The following is a 17,489-nucleotide window of genomic DNA, read 5'->3' as shown; positions in this document are numbered from 1 at the left end:
GTTGCGGGCTCGGTCCCTGCCCTTGCTCCGTGGGTTAACCATCCGGCGTTGCCGTGAGCTGTGGTGTAGGTTGCAGACACGGCTCAGATCCCGCGTTGCTGTGGCTCTGGCGTAGGCCGGTGGCTACAGCTCCGATTCAACCCCTAGCCTGGGAACCTCCATATGCCGCGGGAGCGGCCCAAGAAATAGCAACAACAACAACAACAAAAGACAGACAAAAAAAAAAAATTAAATGTCAGGAAGTTGCCAGACTTACAGTGGCAGATACAAGTTTTCTAAAATTCTGATTTTCATGGAGTTCCCGTTGTGGCTCAATGGTAAGGAATCTGACTGGTATCCATGAGGATGCAGGTTCAATCCCTGGCCCCACTCAGTGGGTTCAGGATACAGCATTGAACTGTGGTGCAGGTCGCAGATGTGGCTCGGATCTGGCATTGTCATGGCTGTGGTGTAGGCCTACAACTGCAGCTCCAGTTTGATCCCTAGCCCAGGAACTTTCATATGCCCTGGGTGTGCCCTTAAAAAAAAAAAAAAAGAGGAAGAAGTTAACTTCAGTGGGGAAATCCAGAAGAAATCTGGAAATAATAGATTTCCTGGGAGTTCCCGTCGTGGCGCAGTGGTTAACGAATCCGACTAGGAACCATGAGGTTGCAGGTTCGGTCCCTGCCCTTGCTCAGTGGGTTAACAATCCGGCGTTGCCGTGAGCTGTGGTGTAGGTTGCAGACGCGGCTCGGATCCCGCGTTGCTGTGGCTCTGGTGTAGGCCGGTGGCTACAGCTCCGATTCAACCCCTAGCCTGGGAACCTCCATATGCCGCGGGAGTGGCCCAAGAAATAGCAACAACAAAAAGACAAAAAAAAAAAAGAATAGATTTCCTGGAGTTCCCATTGTGGCTCAGCAGATTAAGGGCCCAACCAGTATCCATGAGGAAGACAGTTCCATCCTTGGCCTTGTTCAGTGGGTTAAGGATCTGGCATTGCCACAAGATGCAGCATAGGTCGTAGATGCAGCTTGGATCCAGCATGGCTGTGACTGTGGCCTAGTGGCAGCTGCAGCTTTGATTCAACCCCTATCTGGGGAACTTCCATATGCCACAGGTTCAACCCTAAAAAGAAAAAAAAGAAAGAAAGAAAGAAAAGAAAAGAATAGACTTCCCATAGGCAGTGATGAATGAAGCAGGATATTCACTTATGAGACAAGTCCACTTGGTAAAGATTTAAAAGAGGTAGGTGAGTTTGGGGGAAGGGCATGTAATTTAGTATGACTGAGGAGCAGGGAGGTGACTCTCATGGGAGATAAGCTTCAAAAAGCAGGTTGAGAACAATCTTGGAATGCCAAGCTAAGTTGTTTGGACTTTACCCTGGGGGCAGGGAGGAGCAAGCAACCCCAAGAGGAATGGATGGGAAAAGAAAGGTCAGTTAGGAGGCGGATGGAATTTTCCAGAGAAGAGCTCATACTGGCTTTATCTAGGAAGCAGGAGCTGGTATGGTAAGGAGGGGGTGGATTTGAGAGACAAGACTAAGACTTAGTGATGTCCCAGTGTGTGTGTAGGATGGCTCAGGGGTTCCTAACTTGGAAAACGGGTAGAGTGGGAATACTATCCAGGAGGAGGAAACTGGGGAAAGATAAAGGGTTTGGTTCGACTGTTGAATGGGTCTGTGGACTGTCCAGGGCATTGACAGGCAGCAGTGGCAATTGAGAGAGAAGTTCAGATTTGGGGATCATTTATAGGTGGTTGTTGAAACTGTAAACACATTGGTTGTACTTCTCTAGGGAGGACCAGGGTTTCTTAATTTTTTTTTTTTTGTCTTTTTGCTATTTCTTAGGCCGCTCCCACGGCATATGGAGGTTCCCAGGCTAGGGGTCGAATCGGAGCTGTAACCACCAGCCTACACCAGAGCCACAGCAAGGCGGGATCTGAGCCGCGTCTGCAACCTACACCACAGCTCACGGTAACGCCGGATGGTTAACCCACGGAGCAAGGGCAGGGACCGAGCCCGCAACCTCATGGTTCCTAGTCGGATTCGTTAACCACTGCGCCACGACGGGAACTCCTTTTTTTGGGGGGGGGGTTCTTAATTTTGACACTTAACATTTTGGTCTGTATATTTTTTGTTGGGGGGGCGGGCGCTGTCCTTTGGATTGTAAGAAGCATCCGTGAGTTCTACCCACTAGATGCCAGTAGCATCCTCCCCTGCCCCCAGTTGTGTCAACCAAAAATATCTCTAGACACTGACAAATATCTCTAGACACTTGTCAAAATTTCTTGCTCTGGGAGTTCCCATTGTGGCTCAGTAGTAACAAACCTGACTAGTATCCATGAGAATGCAGGTTCAATCCCTGGCCTCCCTCAGTGTGTTAAGGATCCAATATTGTTGAAAGCTGGCGTGGGTCACAGATGCAGCTCAGATCCAGTGCTGCAGCAGCTGTGGTATAGGCCGGCAGCTACAGCTCCAATTGGACCCCTAGCCCAGGAACTTCCATATGCAACAGGTATGGCCATAAAAAGAGAAAAAGTAAAGAGTGCAGCATCAAAGGATGACCAAGGGCAGAAGCTTCAGGTTCTAAGGGCAGTGTCAGAAAGGAAGAGAGCACATTGGGAGAGAGGGGGGTGACTGTGTCACAGATGGGGTGGCCAGTGGTGGAACAGTCTATATAGACAGGCCTAGAGACAAAAGAGACCTTGGCAGTGGTGCAAGCTTTGTGATCCTTCAGAGAGCAATTCAAGTCGGGCCTCCTGAATGTGCTTCTTCCTTATTCTCTGTCCTTTTCCATGAGAGGTACAGAAGTCAACTGCCCAACTGGGCCGTAAATAAAACTCAAGATAAATGCCAATGAACACCAAAATTTGCCTGGTTGTTTTTGCAGGCTAATATTCCTCTTTCCCTATTTTTTCATTCCATTTGTTCCATCGGTCTCCTTTTTCCATTTGTAAAGTGCTTTAGCAGAAACATAGCAATGTATACCTATACCATTGAATCCTAAGAATAACTCCACGAAGTAGCTCTTATTATTTTCTTTTCTTTTTACAGCCATACCTGCATTTGTGTGTGGCATATGGAAATTCCCAGGCTAGGGGTTGAATTGGAGCTACAGCTGCAGGCCTATACCACAGCCACAACAATGCTGGATCCAAGGTGACTCTGGGAGCCACTACAGTTTGTGTTAATGCCGTATTCTTAATCCACTGAGCAAGGCCAGGGGTCAAACCTGCATTCTCATGGACACTATGTTGGGCTCTTAACCCACTGAGCCACAATGGGAACTCCCATAGCTTTCACTCTTCGTCCTGTTTTTCAGATGAGGACCTATTTTTCAAAGGTCCCAGAGGGAAGTGGCCTGCTAAGACTCCACAGCCAGGGGGCAGTGGAGCTGCTGCCCAAATCCCCTGATCTCACAGGGACTAAGGACGCTCATCAGTACACTCCAATTGCTCCTTTGGCTGCAGCTCCCCCACTGGCATCTTACAAAGTGACTGACCTCCACTTCTGGGATAGAGGCGTCCTCGACTGTAAAGGAACTGGTGACTTTTGTTCTCTTCTTGTTCCCTGCCTACAGCACCATTTCTGCTCAGAGCCTGTAGTTTGGTGCCTTACTGAATGCCTCACCTTGTGAGGGGGCTATCAAGGTGGTCTTCTGACAGAGGGTACCATTGTGATGTTCGCACCAGTGCGGCCAGGCCTGCGTGGATTCTGTGTGGTAAAGAAGGGCATGAACAGGTTGCAGCCCCAACCGTGGGCACTTTGGAATCTCCCTGATGGTTTCTGGGTCTAGGCCAACAGACAGCTCCCTCAGGGACCAGGATATATCCAAGGCTTGCAGTGGATACCAGACCCCAGTAACTCCTCGACCGTCGTAACTCTCATTCCCATCCCAGGAATCCTCTGCCCTTTCTTTCTGCTCCCTTCCAACATCCTACTCTGGCCCTTTGTTTCTTTCTTTTTTTAAATTTACAATATTATATTAGTTTCAGAGGTACAGCTTAGTGCTTCAGTAATTTTACAGCTCATGCTCCATTAAAAGTCATTACGTGGAGTTCCCATTGTCGCTCGGTGGTAATGAGCCTGACTAGTATCCATGAGGACAAGGGTTTGCTCCCTGGCCTCACTCAGTGGGTTAAGGATCCAGCGTTGCTGTGAGCTGTGGTGTAGGTCACATATGAGGCTCAGATCCTGCATTGCTGTGGTTGTGGTATAGGCCGGCAGGTGCAGCTGCAATTCAACACCTAGACTAGGTGCAGTTTTGGCCCTAAAAAACAAAAACAAACAAAAATCATTATAAGAGAATGGCTATAATTCCCTGTGCTATACAATATTTAGTTGCTGCTTATCTATTTCATACACAGTAGTTCATATCTCTTAATCCCATTCACCTGTCTTGTCCCTTCCCCTTTCCCTTGTCCCACTGTAACCACTAGTTTGTTTTCTATGTGTTAGTCTGTTTCTGTTATGCTATATATGTTCATTTGTTTTATTTTTAGATTCCATATATAAGTAATAACATGTAGTATTTGTCTTTCTCTGCCTGATGTGTTTCACTAAGCATAATCTTTCTAGGTCCATCCGAGTTCCTGCAAATGGCAGAATTTCATTCTGTTTTATGGCTGAGTAATATTCATCTACTTTACTATTCATCTGTTGGTGGACATTTAGGTTGCTTTTCTATATTTTGGCTGTTGTAAATTGTGCTGCTGTGAACACTGGGGAGCATCAATCTTTTTTTTTTCTTTTTTATATTTTTGCCTTTTCTAGGGCCACTCCTGCGGCATATGGAGATTCCCAGGCTAGGAGTCTAATCAGAGCTGTAGCTGCCAGCCTACCCCAGAGCCACAACAACGCGGGATCCGAGCCTTGTCTGCAACCTACACCACAGCTCACAGCAACGCCAGATCCTCAACCCACTGAGCAAGGCCAGGGATCAAACCCGCAACCTCATGGTTCCTAGTCGGATTCGTTAACCACTGCGCCACAACGGGAACTCTGCATCTATATTTTCAAATCACTTTTTGTTTCTTTTTTTTCTGTATATATACCCAAGAGAGAAATTGCTGGATTATATGGTAGTTTGATTTTAGTTTTCTGAGGAAACTACATACTTGGCTCTTTGTTGGCATTTCTGATGTTCTCCTACCTACCAATTCACTGAGCATCTAGAATTCTTAATAATAGTAATCACAAAAGCCACCATTTACTGAGGGTTTTTTAAGAGCCAAGCACAGACAGTGAGGTAACTGAGGTTACAGAAGACTGTCAGTGTCACATAAATGTTAAGGTATATAGATCAGCATCTAATAAAATATAATTAGAGCCACATTGGTAATTAAAATTTTTCTATTAAAAGAAAAGAAACAGGCGAAAATAACTTATTTATATCTATCTATTATCTATCTACTATCCATCTATCTATTTTGTTTTTTTGGCCTTACTGGCAGCATGCGGAAGTTCCCAGGCCAGGGGTCAAACCTGCACCACAGCAGTAACAATACCGAATCCTAAACAGTTTTATTTATATATATATATATATATATATATATATATATATATATTTTTTTTGCCTTTTGTTTTTCCTAGGGCCGCACTCGCAGCATATGGAGGTTCCCAGGTTAGGGGTCCAATCAGAGCTGTAGCCACCAGCCTACATCAGAACCACAGCAACGCAGGATCTGAGCCATGTCTGCGACCCACACCACAGCCCACGGCAACACCGGATCCTTGACCCACCGAGTGAGGCCAGGGATCGAACCTGCAACCTCATGGTTCCTAGCCAGATTCATTAACCACTGAGCCATGACGGGAACTCCCTTTAACAGTTATATATATTTTTAACTCAATATATCCAAAACATTGTTTCAACTTATCATTAACATATAAAATTACTGAGATTTACAGGTATTCTCTCATAATAAGTCTTTGAAATCTGTGGGGGTTTTTTGTTTGTTTTGTTTTTAGGGCCACATTCATGGCATATGGAGGTTCCCAGCCTAGGGGTCTAATTGGAACTACAGCTGCCAGTCTGTGCCACGGACACAGCAATGCGGGATCCGAGCCGCATCTGCAACCTATACCACAGCTAACGGTAATGCCGGATCCTTAATCCACTGAGCAAGGCCAGGGATTGAACCCGCAACCTCATGGTTCCTAGTTGGATTTGTTTCCATTGCACCACAAAGGGAACACCTGAAATCCGTGTGTGTGTTTCATTTACTCTTAAATCTCATCAGAGTTCAGACTAGCCACATTTCAAATGTTCAACAGCCACTTGTGGTCCAAGGCTACTGTACTAGACAGCAGCAAGTACAGATCAAAGGTTCTGACCTCCCTCTTCTTGGCCACATTGTAGCCTTTCTAAGGATGCTGAGGAGTCCAGGAGCCACATTCTCTGAAAGCAGGCTGTTACTATGCACCAAATTTCAGAGCTGCAGAAGATAATAATCTTATCTAATTGGAAGAAGGTTTCATTATAAATTAAAATTAAGGGTCTCAAAATGCTCCAGAGGTCCAAAATGTATGAGACTCTTTAAAAAAGCATTTGTCAGAGAAACTAACATTTCCCTCTTGGAACTGTTACCTCTTCTGGGATGGGACAGGAATGTTTGTTCCCTTCTGCACGTCCCTGTTATTGTTCTTCTGTCTTGATAAACACCATCCAGGAAGAGTGGATTTTCTCTGGCCTGGAGCCAGGTTGGTGGAAAAATCCTTTGCCCTGGGCCCCTTTTCCTGCTCCATAGGGCAGTCGTCTGACTGTTTCTGACAGGGCTCACCAACCCACATGGTGGCTCCTGAAGAGACGTACATGCAGGACTGTTGAACTCTGGAAGGAAAGGGGGGTTGGTGAGCCATCATTTCCTGATTCCAGCAGTGGGCAGCCCTTGGTTCCAGACACTGTGCTAGGCACATGCTATGTTCTATCCTTTTATTCCTCACCACCACCCTCTGAGGTCAGCGTCAGCACCTGCAAAACCCAGACAGGCAGAGGTTCACTCAGGGTCTGCAGCCTTCTGACACCAGAGCCCAGAATCCCAGCATTCCAGACTCTGGGGGTTTTAGTGCTTTCTACACTAAAACAGACTTGGGAGCAAGGTCTGTCCAGAAAGTGTTCATCTCTGCATCCTGTTCCCATGCGAACAAGGTGCTGAAAGTTGAGTTCAATCTCCAAGAATTGAGGGTCAGATATTCAGGACTTTAGAAAAAGAAGCGGGACTTCCCGCTGTGGTGCAATAGGATTGGCAGCGTCTCTGCAGCTCCAGGACGCAGGTTTGATCCCCAGCTCAGCACAGTGGGTTAAGGATCCAGCGTTGCCGCAGGCTGCTTTGGTCGGCTGGGAATTCCATGTGCCGTGAGGCGGCCAAAAAAAGCGGGAGGGGAGATGGCTGCCCTTTCTACATCAGTAAACCTAGGAGGGCTGCCTGATCTTTTTTTCCCTGGTTCCTGATACGTGAGAAGAATTGTGGTGCCAGGGAGCCCTGTGGCTTTAAGCCTAAGCCCTGGCAGGGGAGGAGACTGGGAGGGCTGTGGAGGGTGCCCGCCTACCTGGGGAACCTGCGCGAGGTGTGGCCGGAGCGGCTCGGGATGCGAGGTGGGCGGGGGCGGGCTGAAAGTTGGACAAGCAGGAAGTGAACCGACGGCCGCCCAGGAGGAAACCGACTTAGGCGAGTTCTGCTGCCGCCAGGCCCCAGCCGCTCGGAGACATGGTGAGAGAGCTGGAGACTAAGAAGGGGCTGATTTCAAGCCCAGCCAGAGGGTTCGAGGGGGAGGGCTGGGGATCAGCAAAGGAAAGTTAGTGGCAAAGTCCAGAGGGCCGAGCCAGCGCTGTGGCCTGTCTTCTTTGACAGTTCGTCTGCAAATAGTTCGGAGCTGCCTTGGGCGGGTGTTCCTGCTCCTTCTTCGCTCCCTCCCTCCCCTGACCCCGGAGCCGGCCGGGAGGGGGGCTCCGGTGGGGGTGGGGGAGTCCTAATTCTTCTCCTTCTCCAGCCGGCGGGCCCGCGGGTGTTGTGACATTCCTGGGCAGCGCCTCTGCTGTTCCCGTCGCAGGTTCCAGCCCAGCGGCGGAATCCCCCTTGCCTTTCTCTCTATTCTTGTACAGAAACGCAAAGAATGTGTCTCTCCCCTGAATCCAAGGAATCTAGCTCATCTCCATTAACGTGAGGAAGAGAGCTAAGGGTTTGAAAGTCAGAAGTGGGTTTTCTGTGAGTGTCTCGTTTGGACCCACACCAGAAGTCTAGTGGGTCAGGGAGGGAGTTTCTCCCTCCCTGTTCAAAAACCTTATCATAAAGCCTGGGGATGAGGCATCAGGCCAGGAAGAACTTGCCCTCCATTTCCCCCAACGCCCAGGCTGCTGTTTTTATTTTATACTTGCTTAAGCAGGCAGTGGCGTGGTGCCGGCTCATGACGCTAAATGGTGGGGAAAGCAGAAGTTTGTGGCCCAACGGCTCTCTGGTGGGGCCTTGTGAGGGACTTGTAGCCTGGTGGCTGTTGTTCTGGGTCACAGCCATCAGGCTGCCCAGGAGGTCCGGAGAGAGAGGGAGAGTTGAGCTGGGTGAGGGTGGTCTGCGGGCTGGCACAGGCATTTTTACTGAGGACCCTATGGGATTTGAGAGTTGGTGAGGAGCAGTGGGGCTGTGCACTGTGAAATGCCAGCTCAGCTGTCTCCTGGAACCCTCTTTGAGGAAAAGAAGCAGTGGAGAGGGGTTTGGTGGTGGTATTTGTCATGCACCCTGAGAACCCACAAAGAGGTTTGATTCAATGTCTCCTAGCATGGCTCTTTACCATCTGGGGCTTAAACATGTAGGTTTTTTTCACTGTGCCCTATGGCATGTGGAAGTTCCCAGGCCAAGGATCAAACCCAAGCCTCAGCTGTAACCAGAGCCACAGCAGTGGTAACACCAGATCCTTAACTTCCTGAGCCACTGGGGAACTCCAAAGTGCTTTATTTTATTTTATTTTTTTGTCTTTTTGCCTGTTCTAGGGCCACTCCCGCGGCATATGGAGGTTCCCAGGCTAGGGGTCTCGTTGGAGCCGTAGCCGCCGTCCTACACCACAGCCACAGCAATGCAGGATCTGAGCCATGTCTGCAACCTACACCACAGCTCACAGCAACGCCAGATCCTTAACCCACTGAGCAAGGCCAGGGACTGAACCTGCAACCCCATGGCTCCTAGTTGGATTCGTTAACCACCGTGCCACAACGGGAACTCCAAAATCCTGTTTTTTTTTAAATCTTTTTATTTTAGGGCTGCACCCGTGGCATATGGAAGTTTGCAGGCTAGGGGTCATATCAGACCTATAGCCGCTGGCCTACACCACAGCCACAGCAACAGCAACGTGGGATCCAAGCCAAGTCTGTGACCTACACCACCACAGCAATGCTGGATCCTTAACCCACTGAGCAAGGCCAGGGATCGAACCTGCCACCTCATGGGTGCTAGTCAGATTTGTTTCTGCTGAGCCACAATGACGGGAACTCCTGCATTTGTTTTTTTATTACATGCATACTTAGCAGAAAACCTTCTCTTTGTAAATAGTTCAAGCATTACAAAAGCTTAAGTCCATCTTAGGCCTCCCCCTCCTCTGGCCTCTGAGGCTGAGTCTCAGTCCCTCCACCACTTGGCTTAATTAACCGTTTTGTTGCTGCCCAGGAGGAGGCCAGTGGCGGTGGAGGGGATGACCGCGTGCGGAACCTGCGGAGTGAAGTGGAGGGAGTCAAGAATATTATGACCCAGAATGTGGAGCGGATCCTGGCCCGGGGAGAAAACTTGGACCATCTCCGCAACAAGACAGAGGATCTGGAAGCCACAGTGAGACAATGGGGAGCCTACTGGGGGCCAGAGGAAGAGGGGGAAGGAAGATTCTTGGGGGTTTGGGGATTGGCTGTCTTGGTGGCAGATATTCAGGAGGGCAGTCTGCCTTTTCACCTGCACTGGGAATTGATGGGAGCAGATTCCCCACTTCTGATTCTGCTCTACTCCACTGATTGGTGCTGGGGTCCAGGGAATGGGTTCAAGGACTGGGGCTGGGGTGCATGGAGAGGGGTGGAGGTGGGTGCGGACCCATGGAGGCATTTCCTGAGACAAATGGATGGCTCAGTCAGCCTGTGTCTTCTGAGGCTTCTCTCCTAGGAGACTTTCCCTTTGAAGGCTGCCCTTGACAATCATTTGGATCTGGCCTTCCCCAGGGCAAAAATATTGGCTCCAGAAAATCCTCTTAGGGCTCTAGGCCTTCCCCAGGAGTTGTTAGGCAGGTGGTGGAAAACTGTTAAGAATCTTGCTGAGCCAGCTTTAAAAAGAAGGTGGGAAAAGCAGTAAAAGTCTTTGATCCAGGGTTCTCTGCTAGCTAAAGGCTAGAATAATATCTCCCACATCTTTTTTTTTTTTTTTTTAGGGCCATTCTGGTACCTGCAGCATATGGAAGTTCCCAGGCTAGGGGTCCAATCAGAGCTGTTGCCTCTGGCCACAGCCACAGCTACAGCAGCTTGGGATCCAGGCTGGATCTGTAACCTACACTGCCCCTCACAACAATGGCAGATCCTTAACCCACTGGACAAGGCCAGGGATCGAACCCATGTCCTCATCGATGCTAATTGGTTTCTTTAGTGCTGAGCCACAAGAGGAACTCCCCAATATCATCCACATCTTGCTAGATCTCATTCTCTCTCTCCAGCCAGAGGCTGCAGCCAGCTGCCCAGGGAGGGAGGAACTCTAAAGTTCAGCAGAGGGCTGGAGCATAGGATTCCACATCCATGGGAGAGCCTGGCCTTGGCTTTCTGAGTCCTGTGTGTGACCTTGGGTATAGATCCTTTGACTCCCTGAGACTTAATGTTTCTTTCCACAGCCTCGTCTGGGGAGCATAGCCCAGGGAAAGTTAATTTCTGCAACTTGAATTGGGAGAGGAAGAGCATTTTTCCCTCATTTCCAACCCCTGAATGGCCCTGGCCCCTCCTCCAGCTTCAGTGGTCCTCAGGGAGCCAGAAGTCACAAAACCAGGGACATGTGTCCCCCTGGAGCCTGTACCCCTCAGCCCCAGTGTCTGCCCTCCCAAGGGCAGGTTGCACTGACGATGTCACAACTGTGGGTGTGAGCATATGTCAGAGGCCCCTCAGTATACATGACAGTGCAGGGGTAAGAAGAGAAGGGGACAGTCAGGGCACCCAAGGGGTGAGCCCAAGAATCCTAAATTTGAACTTGGCCCACCAGGTTGTTGTGAAGGTATATTTGTCAAGGTAGGAGGACAGAACCTTTTTATTCAGCAGTCTGTTACCTCACCTTTAGCACTTAAATAAATATATATATTTATATACAAATATATAATATATAAAATATATAAAATATAATATATAAATATGTAAAATATCTAAAGTGTATAATATACAAATATATAAAAAATTTTTTATTTTGTCTTTTTAGGGCCACACCCCTGGCATATGGAAGTTCCCAGGCTGGGGGTCTAATTGGAGTTGACACCACAGCCACAGCAACACCAGATCCGAACTTCGTCTGAGACCTACACCACAGCTCACGGCAACACTGGATTCTTAACCCACTGAGCAAGGCCAGGGATCAAACCTGTCACCTCATGGTAATTAGTCAGGTTCGTTAACCACTGAGCCATGATGGGAACTCCCAAATATATAATTATGTAATTTTTTTTTTCTTTTTTGGCCGCCCTGCAGCTCAGGGAGTTCCCAGGCCACAGATCAGATCTGAGCTGCAGTTGCCCCTTAAGGCTGAATCTGCGGCAAGGCTGGATCCTTAACCCATGGTGCATGGCCAGGGATCAAGCCTGCGTCCCAGTGCTCCCAAGACTCCACCCATCCTGTTGGGCCACAGCAGGAACTCCAGCACCTAAATATTTTTTTTTTATTTTTATTTTTTTGGGCCATGCCCAACGCAGGCAGAAGTTCCCCGGGCCAGGGATTGAGCCCTGGCCATGGCCGCAGCCTGAGCCACCACAGTGACAATGCCAGATCCTTAGCCTACTGAGCCACCGGGAAACTCCTAGCACTTAAACACTTAAATGTGTGGTGTGCGGGTCTCTGTTTGTACTCGTGGTCCAGTGGGAGGAGGCACTGGGTCACTCTGCCTTATCTCCTGCAGTCTGAGCACTTCAAGACCACGTCCCAGAAGGTGGCTCGGAAGTTCTGGTGGAAGAACGTGAAGATGATCGTCATCATCTGCGTGATCGTCTTTATCATCATCCTCTTCATCGTGCTCTTTGCCACCAACGTCATCCCTTAAAATAACTTAGGGAACCCCTTCCACCCTGCCCTCCTCTTCAGGGCAACCTTCCATAGTGGGTGCCGAGAGGGGCCCTCTCTCCCATGCTCCTCCACAAAGAATGCTGCTCGAGCCTCCTGCCTCTCACTCTGAGACCCCCGCGCTGTCTGCCCCCGCGAGTACCTTGGTCCCTGGAAGGAGAGAGCCAGACTGTGGCTGTGTCTCAGGGGGCCTCAGAGGTGGTTGGAGAGACAGACCCAGAGGGCCCAGCATGTGGCTGGGAAGCTGATGGAACTGACGGTGGCCAGTGGGCAATAAAGACCTTTCTGTATCCCTACGCGTGTGAGGTCCTTTCTCCCTTTCCGTTTGGACCTTCTATTTCTTTTTCTTTTTAGTCTTCTTAGGGCCACACCCACCATATATGGAAGTTCCCAGGCTAGGGGTCAAATCGGAGCTGCAGCTGCCAGCCTACACCACAGCCAGTGCAACTCAGGATCCGAGCCGGTCTGCAACCTGCACCACAGCTCAATGGCAACACTCAGTCAGTCCTTAACCCACTGAGCAAGGCCAGGATCGAATCTGTATCCTCATGGATACTAGTTGGGCTCTTAATCTGCTGAGCCACAGCGGGAACTCCTGGCCCTGCTATTGCTTTTCTCTCTGAAGACCCTCTGGCAGAGTCTCCCATTGGAGGGCCAAGTTATTGGAGGGGCGGAGAGCATATATTTGAAGGAGAAAAGTGGAAATGCCTTGTCTTTCTTGTTTGTTTTGTTTTGTTGTTTTGGCGACCCCTGCAGCATATGGAGTTCCTGGGCCAGAGAATGCCAGATCCAACCTGTATCCTGGGGCTGCAGAGATGCTGCCAATCCCACTGCTCCACAGAGGGAACTCCTCCCTGACTTTCTTTATCTCTCCTTTCTCCATCACTGTCACTTGTCTCAAGAAGAGGAATTTTCTGGAGGTCTCAGCATACAGAAAATTCAAAACCTCCCCCAACATTTTAGGGTGGTATGTAAGACTCCCAGTGGCCCTCTCTTGCCATTTCCTTTGTTACTTTTCTGCGGGAAGTGTTAGCTGAGATGGGAAACCTACCTGGGCTGACCCTTTCGTCTGGTTAAGGGCCTCCTGCCCCTCCCATCAGTGCTCTTTCTCTTCCATGGCCCTATTGTACTCTAGAGGTGGGAGGTGGGGTGCAGGGGTGTTGGAGGAACTGAACTGCTTTTCCGTCTCCTGTGGTTCTGCAAGTTCCATTTGTCTTTTGTCTGCCCCTGCCCTCCTGGAGCTTAGCAGGGCCTCTGGGTCTCAGCTGTCCTGAGGGGGCAAGCATCTCACGCGTGTCCCGTGGCCGGGCACAGTCAGTGTCACAGGACAGGGCCTATGGCCTTCCTTCCCCTCGACGGACAATGGGCCTCTCTGTCTTTGGGCCTCCCTCCTCCCTACCAGGTTCCATCGTCATTGTCACTCTTTCCGGTACCCAGTCTGCCTTGGTTTGAGGGAAGGGTTTTCATCATCTCTGTCCTTGTTTCCCCCATAGGTGTTCCACAATTGAACCTGTTTGGGGGAGGGAGTCCAGAAGGGCAGGGGTGGGAGACAGGATTTGAGACTTAGTACTGGCAAGTTGGGTTCTAGAATCATGCTCTGAAAACTAGGAAGGGAGGAAAGCACAGATGAGACCCCCACCCCAGTCTTTTTTTTTTTTTTTTTTCTTTTTTTTTAAGGCTGCATCTGCAGCATATGGGAGTTTCCAGGCTAGGGGCTGAATTGGAGCTGGAGCTGGACCTGCTGGCCTACGTCACAGCCACAGCCACGCAGGATCCAAGCCATGTCTGAGACCTACACCACAGTCCACGGCAACGCCAGATACTTAACCCACTGAGGGAGGCCAGGGATTGAACCTGCATTATCATGGATACTAGTCGGGTTCTTAACCTGCTGAACCACAACGGGAACTCCTTGCTGTGATCTTTGTCACAACCATGTCCATCCCCTGTCCTCAGTCCACTCCTGGACTGGAGCTCCGAGCAGCCTCAGCCGTTGCAACCCAGACTCACCGTCCTGGGTGGGGGTGGGGTCTTTGTTCACTGGGATTCATCCAGGGAGAGGGAACTTTAAGCCTCCTTCCTTAAAAGGGGCCACCTCTGAGATGTTGGGGGTGGCAAGGGGTGCGGTGGAGAAGAGGTGGCAGGTGGCTTCCCTGAAGCACTGAAAGGAGAGGCTGAGGATGGACGGATCCAGCTCAAGAAGGCTCTGGAAGGACTGGACACACCAACCTCCCTCATCCTCCCATTGAGGAACAGGGGCATATTAGCGCAGGGCTGCACTTAGCACGTGGTGAAAGGGAAGTAAAGAAAAAGCTAGAACTAGGGTTGGGGAAGGGGCTCTCTGTTTTCTCTTTTGATTGAGGTGAAATTCACAAAACATACAATCGACTGTTTTATAATGTACAATCCAGTGGCAGGTAGTGTATTAATACCATTTATTGTGAATAAAATTTATTTGGTTTCAAAACTTTGAGGAGGTCGTTTTTAGGGTGATGGGTAATTTGCATTCATCAAGGTGGGCAGCGCCTAGCACAGGGCAGGGCAGTGGCACTCCTACAGGTTCCTGTTGAATGAATAAATGATGATGCCTCCCCAGGTCAACCCGATCTACCAGATCTGGGATGCAGCTCTAGAGAGGACTCCTTGAGCCCACTCCAGAGCCCACTCCAGCGGGCCCCCGAGGTGTAGACCTGGCACCAGGCTGTCCGTGCAGAGCCCCCACTTCACGAGGCTGGGGAGTCGTTCGCGGCCGGGCGCCGGCGGCGGCGCAGGGAGAGGCACCGGCCCCGGAGCCCAGAATCCTTCGCCGGTCGCTTTCGATTTGTCTTGGTCACGGTCGCGGCGCAGGGATCGCGCGCCCCCCGCCCCCCGCCGAGCCGGCCCCGCCCTCCGTTTCCTCCCTGGTCCCTGGCACCGCGGCCGCTTGAGGGCAGAGGAGCCGGAGCTGACGAGGTGGCGGCAGCAGCGACGATGGTGAGAGCCCGGGGCTGGGCGGCGGGCAGAGGGCGAGCGACGTGGGAGTGCGAGGCGATAGAACGAAGTCCAAGGGCCCGGGCGTCTTCCCGGAACCCGCGCTGGTCCCCCAGCGAGGTAGTGCCGGCCAGAGCAGGACCAAAACAGACCCTCCGCTCACCTCGCGCATCCCGGGAGGGAAAGTGGGGCGTGCGCGGGTCCCCGCAGCTCCGCGCCAAGAGAACGGGACTCTGGCTTCCCACTTGAGGGGGCCAAGTGGTTACAAGCACCGGCTTCGGTGTCAGACTCCGGGCAGAGATCCTGTTGGTGGCCACTTACCCACTCTGTGACCCCGGGCAAGTCACTTAGCCTCCCTGAGCCTCCTCTTCCGCATGGTGAAGTGGGGTCAGCAATACCGACAGCCTTGCTGGGTCCTCGGAAGGTTAGAGGAGAGACGGTGGCAGAGAGCTGCCTGGTACTCAGAACCTGCTCCTGAGAAGTGGTGGGTAATATGATGACCTCTTCAGCCCTTCCTGAAGCTGTGAGGAGCCAAGTCTGGCCCAGGGCTTGGAAACCTGAGCAGATGGGGTGGTAGAGGCCATGCCAGCCCCTGTGCCAGGGTGTTGGAAGGCAAACTCCTCCCCCTGGGGAAAGAGAAAGGAAGATGTTTACTGTAAGCGTTCCACTGAAGTTATCAGGGGGTGGCATAGCCTGACTTGCTTCTAGCCCCTATCTAGGGACACATTCTTAAGTTGAGTCATCCCCCACTCCTGCTGTAGACTTGGGCCTCTGTTCCCACTTGCCTTCTCCAAGGCTAAGGTGTCAAGAATAGGTGGTACTGGAGGCTTCTCTCTGCTAGAACTCCCTGGAAGTTGGGCCCCGGCAGGCGCCAGCAGGCTGGGTACTGGGATTCTGCCCGTGGAAAGCCAGCAGAGGTGTGATGGATGTGGCCTGGCTGGGGGTCTGGATGCCTGGATGGCCTCATCTCCAGGGACCTGGAGGCAGGAAGAGGAAGCGGGGCAGGAAGGTAGCGTGGAGCTCTGCAGCCACGCCAGGAAACTGAGGGAGGCTGGAGAATAGGACAGACCCCAGAGCCCACTTCCCAGCGGGTGGAGCAAAGGATCAGGCAGGGTTAGGGTAGGCTTGCAGCTAACCCTTAAGCACTTGGAGAGAAGAGGAAACTCTGCAAGGCTGAGACTAAGATCATTTATTGGAAGGTACTGGAAAACTCTGGGACTCTCACAGGTTCATCTGAGGAAATGATGCATCTGAGCCCAGGGAGGGTACACTGATGCCTGTCTCCCATCCATCTCCTCGCTCCTTCCCTCTGTTTTTTTTTTCTTTTTTTTCTTCTTCTTCCAGTTTTTTGGTTTTTTTTTTTTGTTGTTGTTGTTGTTTTGTTTGTTTGTTTGTTTTTGGTCTTTTTGCTATTTCTTGGGCCACTCCCGTGGCATATGGAGGTTCCCAGGCTAGGGGTCGAATCGGAGCTGTATCCACTGGCCTATGCCAGAGCCACAGCAACGCGGGATCCGAGCCGTGTCTGCAACCTACACCACAGCTCACAGCAACGCCGGATTGTCAACCCACTGAGCAAGGGCAGGGACCGAACCCCCAACCTCGTGGTTTCTAGTAGGATTCATTAACCACTGCGCCATGACGGGAACTCCTTCTTCTTCCAGTTTTTAAAGTTTTATTGGAGTATAGTTGGTTTAAAAGGTTGTGATAATTTCTGCTGTACAGAAAAGTGATTCAGTCATACCTGTACACACATCCATTCTCATTAAGATTCTTTTCCCACATAGATTATCACAGAATACTGGGTAGAGTTCTCTGTGCTATATAGCAGGTCCCTGTTGACCAATCATTCCATATATCTCAATGCGCATGTGCCAACTCCAACCTCCTCCTGCCCCTCCCACCCCGTTCATCACTCCCCCACCCCTATTTTTTCTTTCACTCCTGCCCCTTCGTCAACCCCCGGCACTTTCCCTTCCTTCTTCACATCTGCCTTGCCTACTTTTCCTTCTTTTCCTTCCTTTCCCTTCTTTCCTCCTCTTCTCTGATTCACTCACATAACAAGTGTTTCTTGGGCATTTTCTTTGTGCCAGGCATGGTGACTGGCATAGGAAACAGAGTAGGAAGAAAATATTGATGGGAAAGACAGAAATTTAATGAGTAATGACTTGACATCATTCATCTCATAGATGGTCCTCTCTCAGGCCCTGTGCAAAGAATTTGAGTTTTGAGCCAAACTCACATGCACACAAGTTGAGCTGGCAGCATCAGAAG

At 50.5% G+C, this 17,489-nt stretch overlaps 1 protein-coding gene and 2 long non-coding RNA genes across 3 annotated transcripts; 1 reads left to right on the top strand and 2 right to left on the bottom strand.

Annotated features, from left to right (window-relative positions):
* Nucleotides 1–1,792: 1,792 nt before the first annotated feature.
* On the bottom strand, nt 1,793–7,839 carry LOC146404701 (uncharacterized). The gene is made up of 3 exons (XR_014841558.1): nt 7,529–7,839; nt 6,567–6,809; nt 1,793–4,247 (listed from the first exon to the last, which is right to left on the bottom strand). It is a non-coding gene; the product is annotated as an uncharacterized LOC146404701 (long non-coding RNA).
* Nucleotides 7,592–12,544, top strand: VAMP8 (vesicle associated membrane protein 8). Its single transcript, XM_003354743.5, has 3 exons — nt 7,592–7,689; nt 9,634–9,792; nt 12,088–12,544. Exons 1-3 carry the CDS (start codon nt 7,687–7,689, stop codon nt 12,226–12,228), a joined length of 303 nt encoding a protein of 100 aa, XP_003354791.1. The 5' UTR covers nt 7,592–7,686; the 3' UTR covers nt 12,229–12,544.
* A 2,122-nt stretch (nt 12,545–14,666) lies between these two features.
* Nucleotides 14,667–16,142, bottom strand: LOC146404700 (uncharacterized). Its single transcript, XR_014841561.1, has 2 exons — nt 16,004–16,142; nt 14,667–15,844 (listed from the first exon to the last, which is right to left on the bottom strand). It is a non-coding gene; the product is annotated as an uncharacterized LOC146404700 (long non-coding RNA).
* Between the last annotated feature and the right edge of the window lie 1,347 nt (nt 16,143–17,489).

Source organism: Sus scrofa, chromosome 3 (genome assembly GCF_054392235.1).
Source record: "Sus scrofa isolate SSC_HxYL_T2T_F1_AM1 chromosome 3, Sscrofa_HxYL_maternal_Yorkshire_Landrace_v2.0, whole genome shotgun sequence".
Classification (NCBI taxonomy): domain Eukaryota; kingdom Metazoa; phylum Chordata; class Mammalia; order Artiodactyla; family Suidae; genus Sus; species Sus scrofa.
Note: the sequence above shows the minus strand (reverse complement) of the source record. Positions and strands in the feature narration are given on the sequence as shown.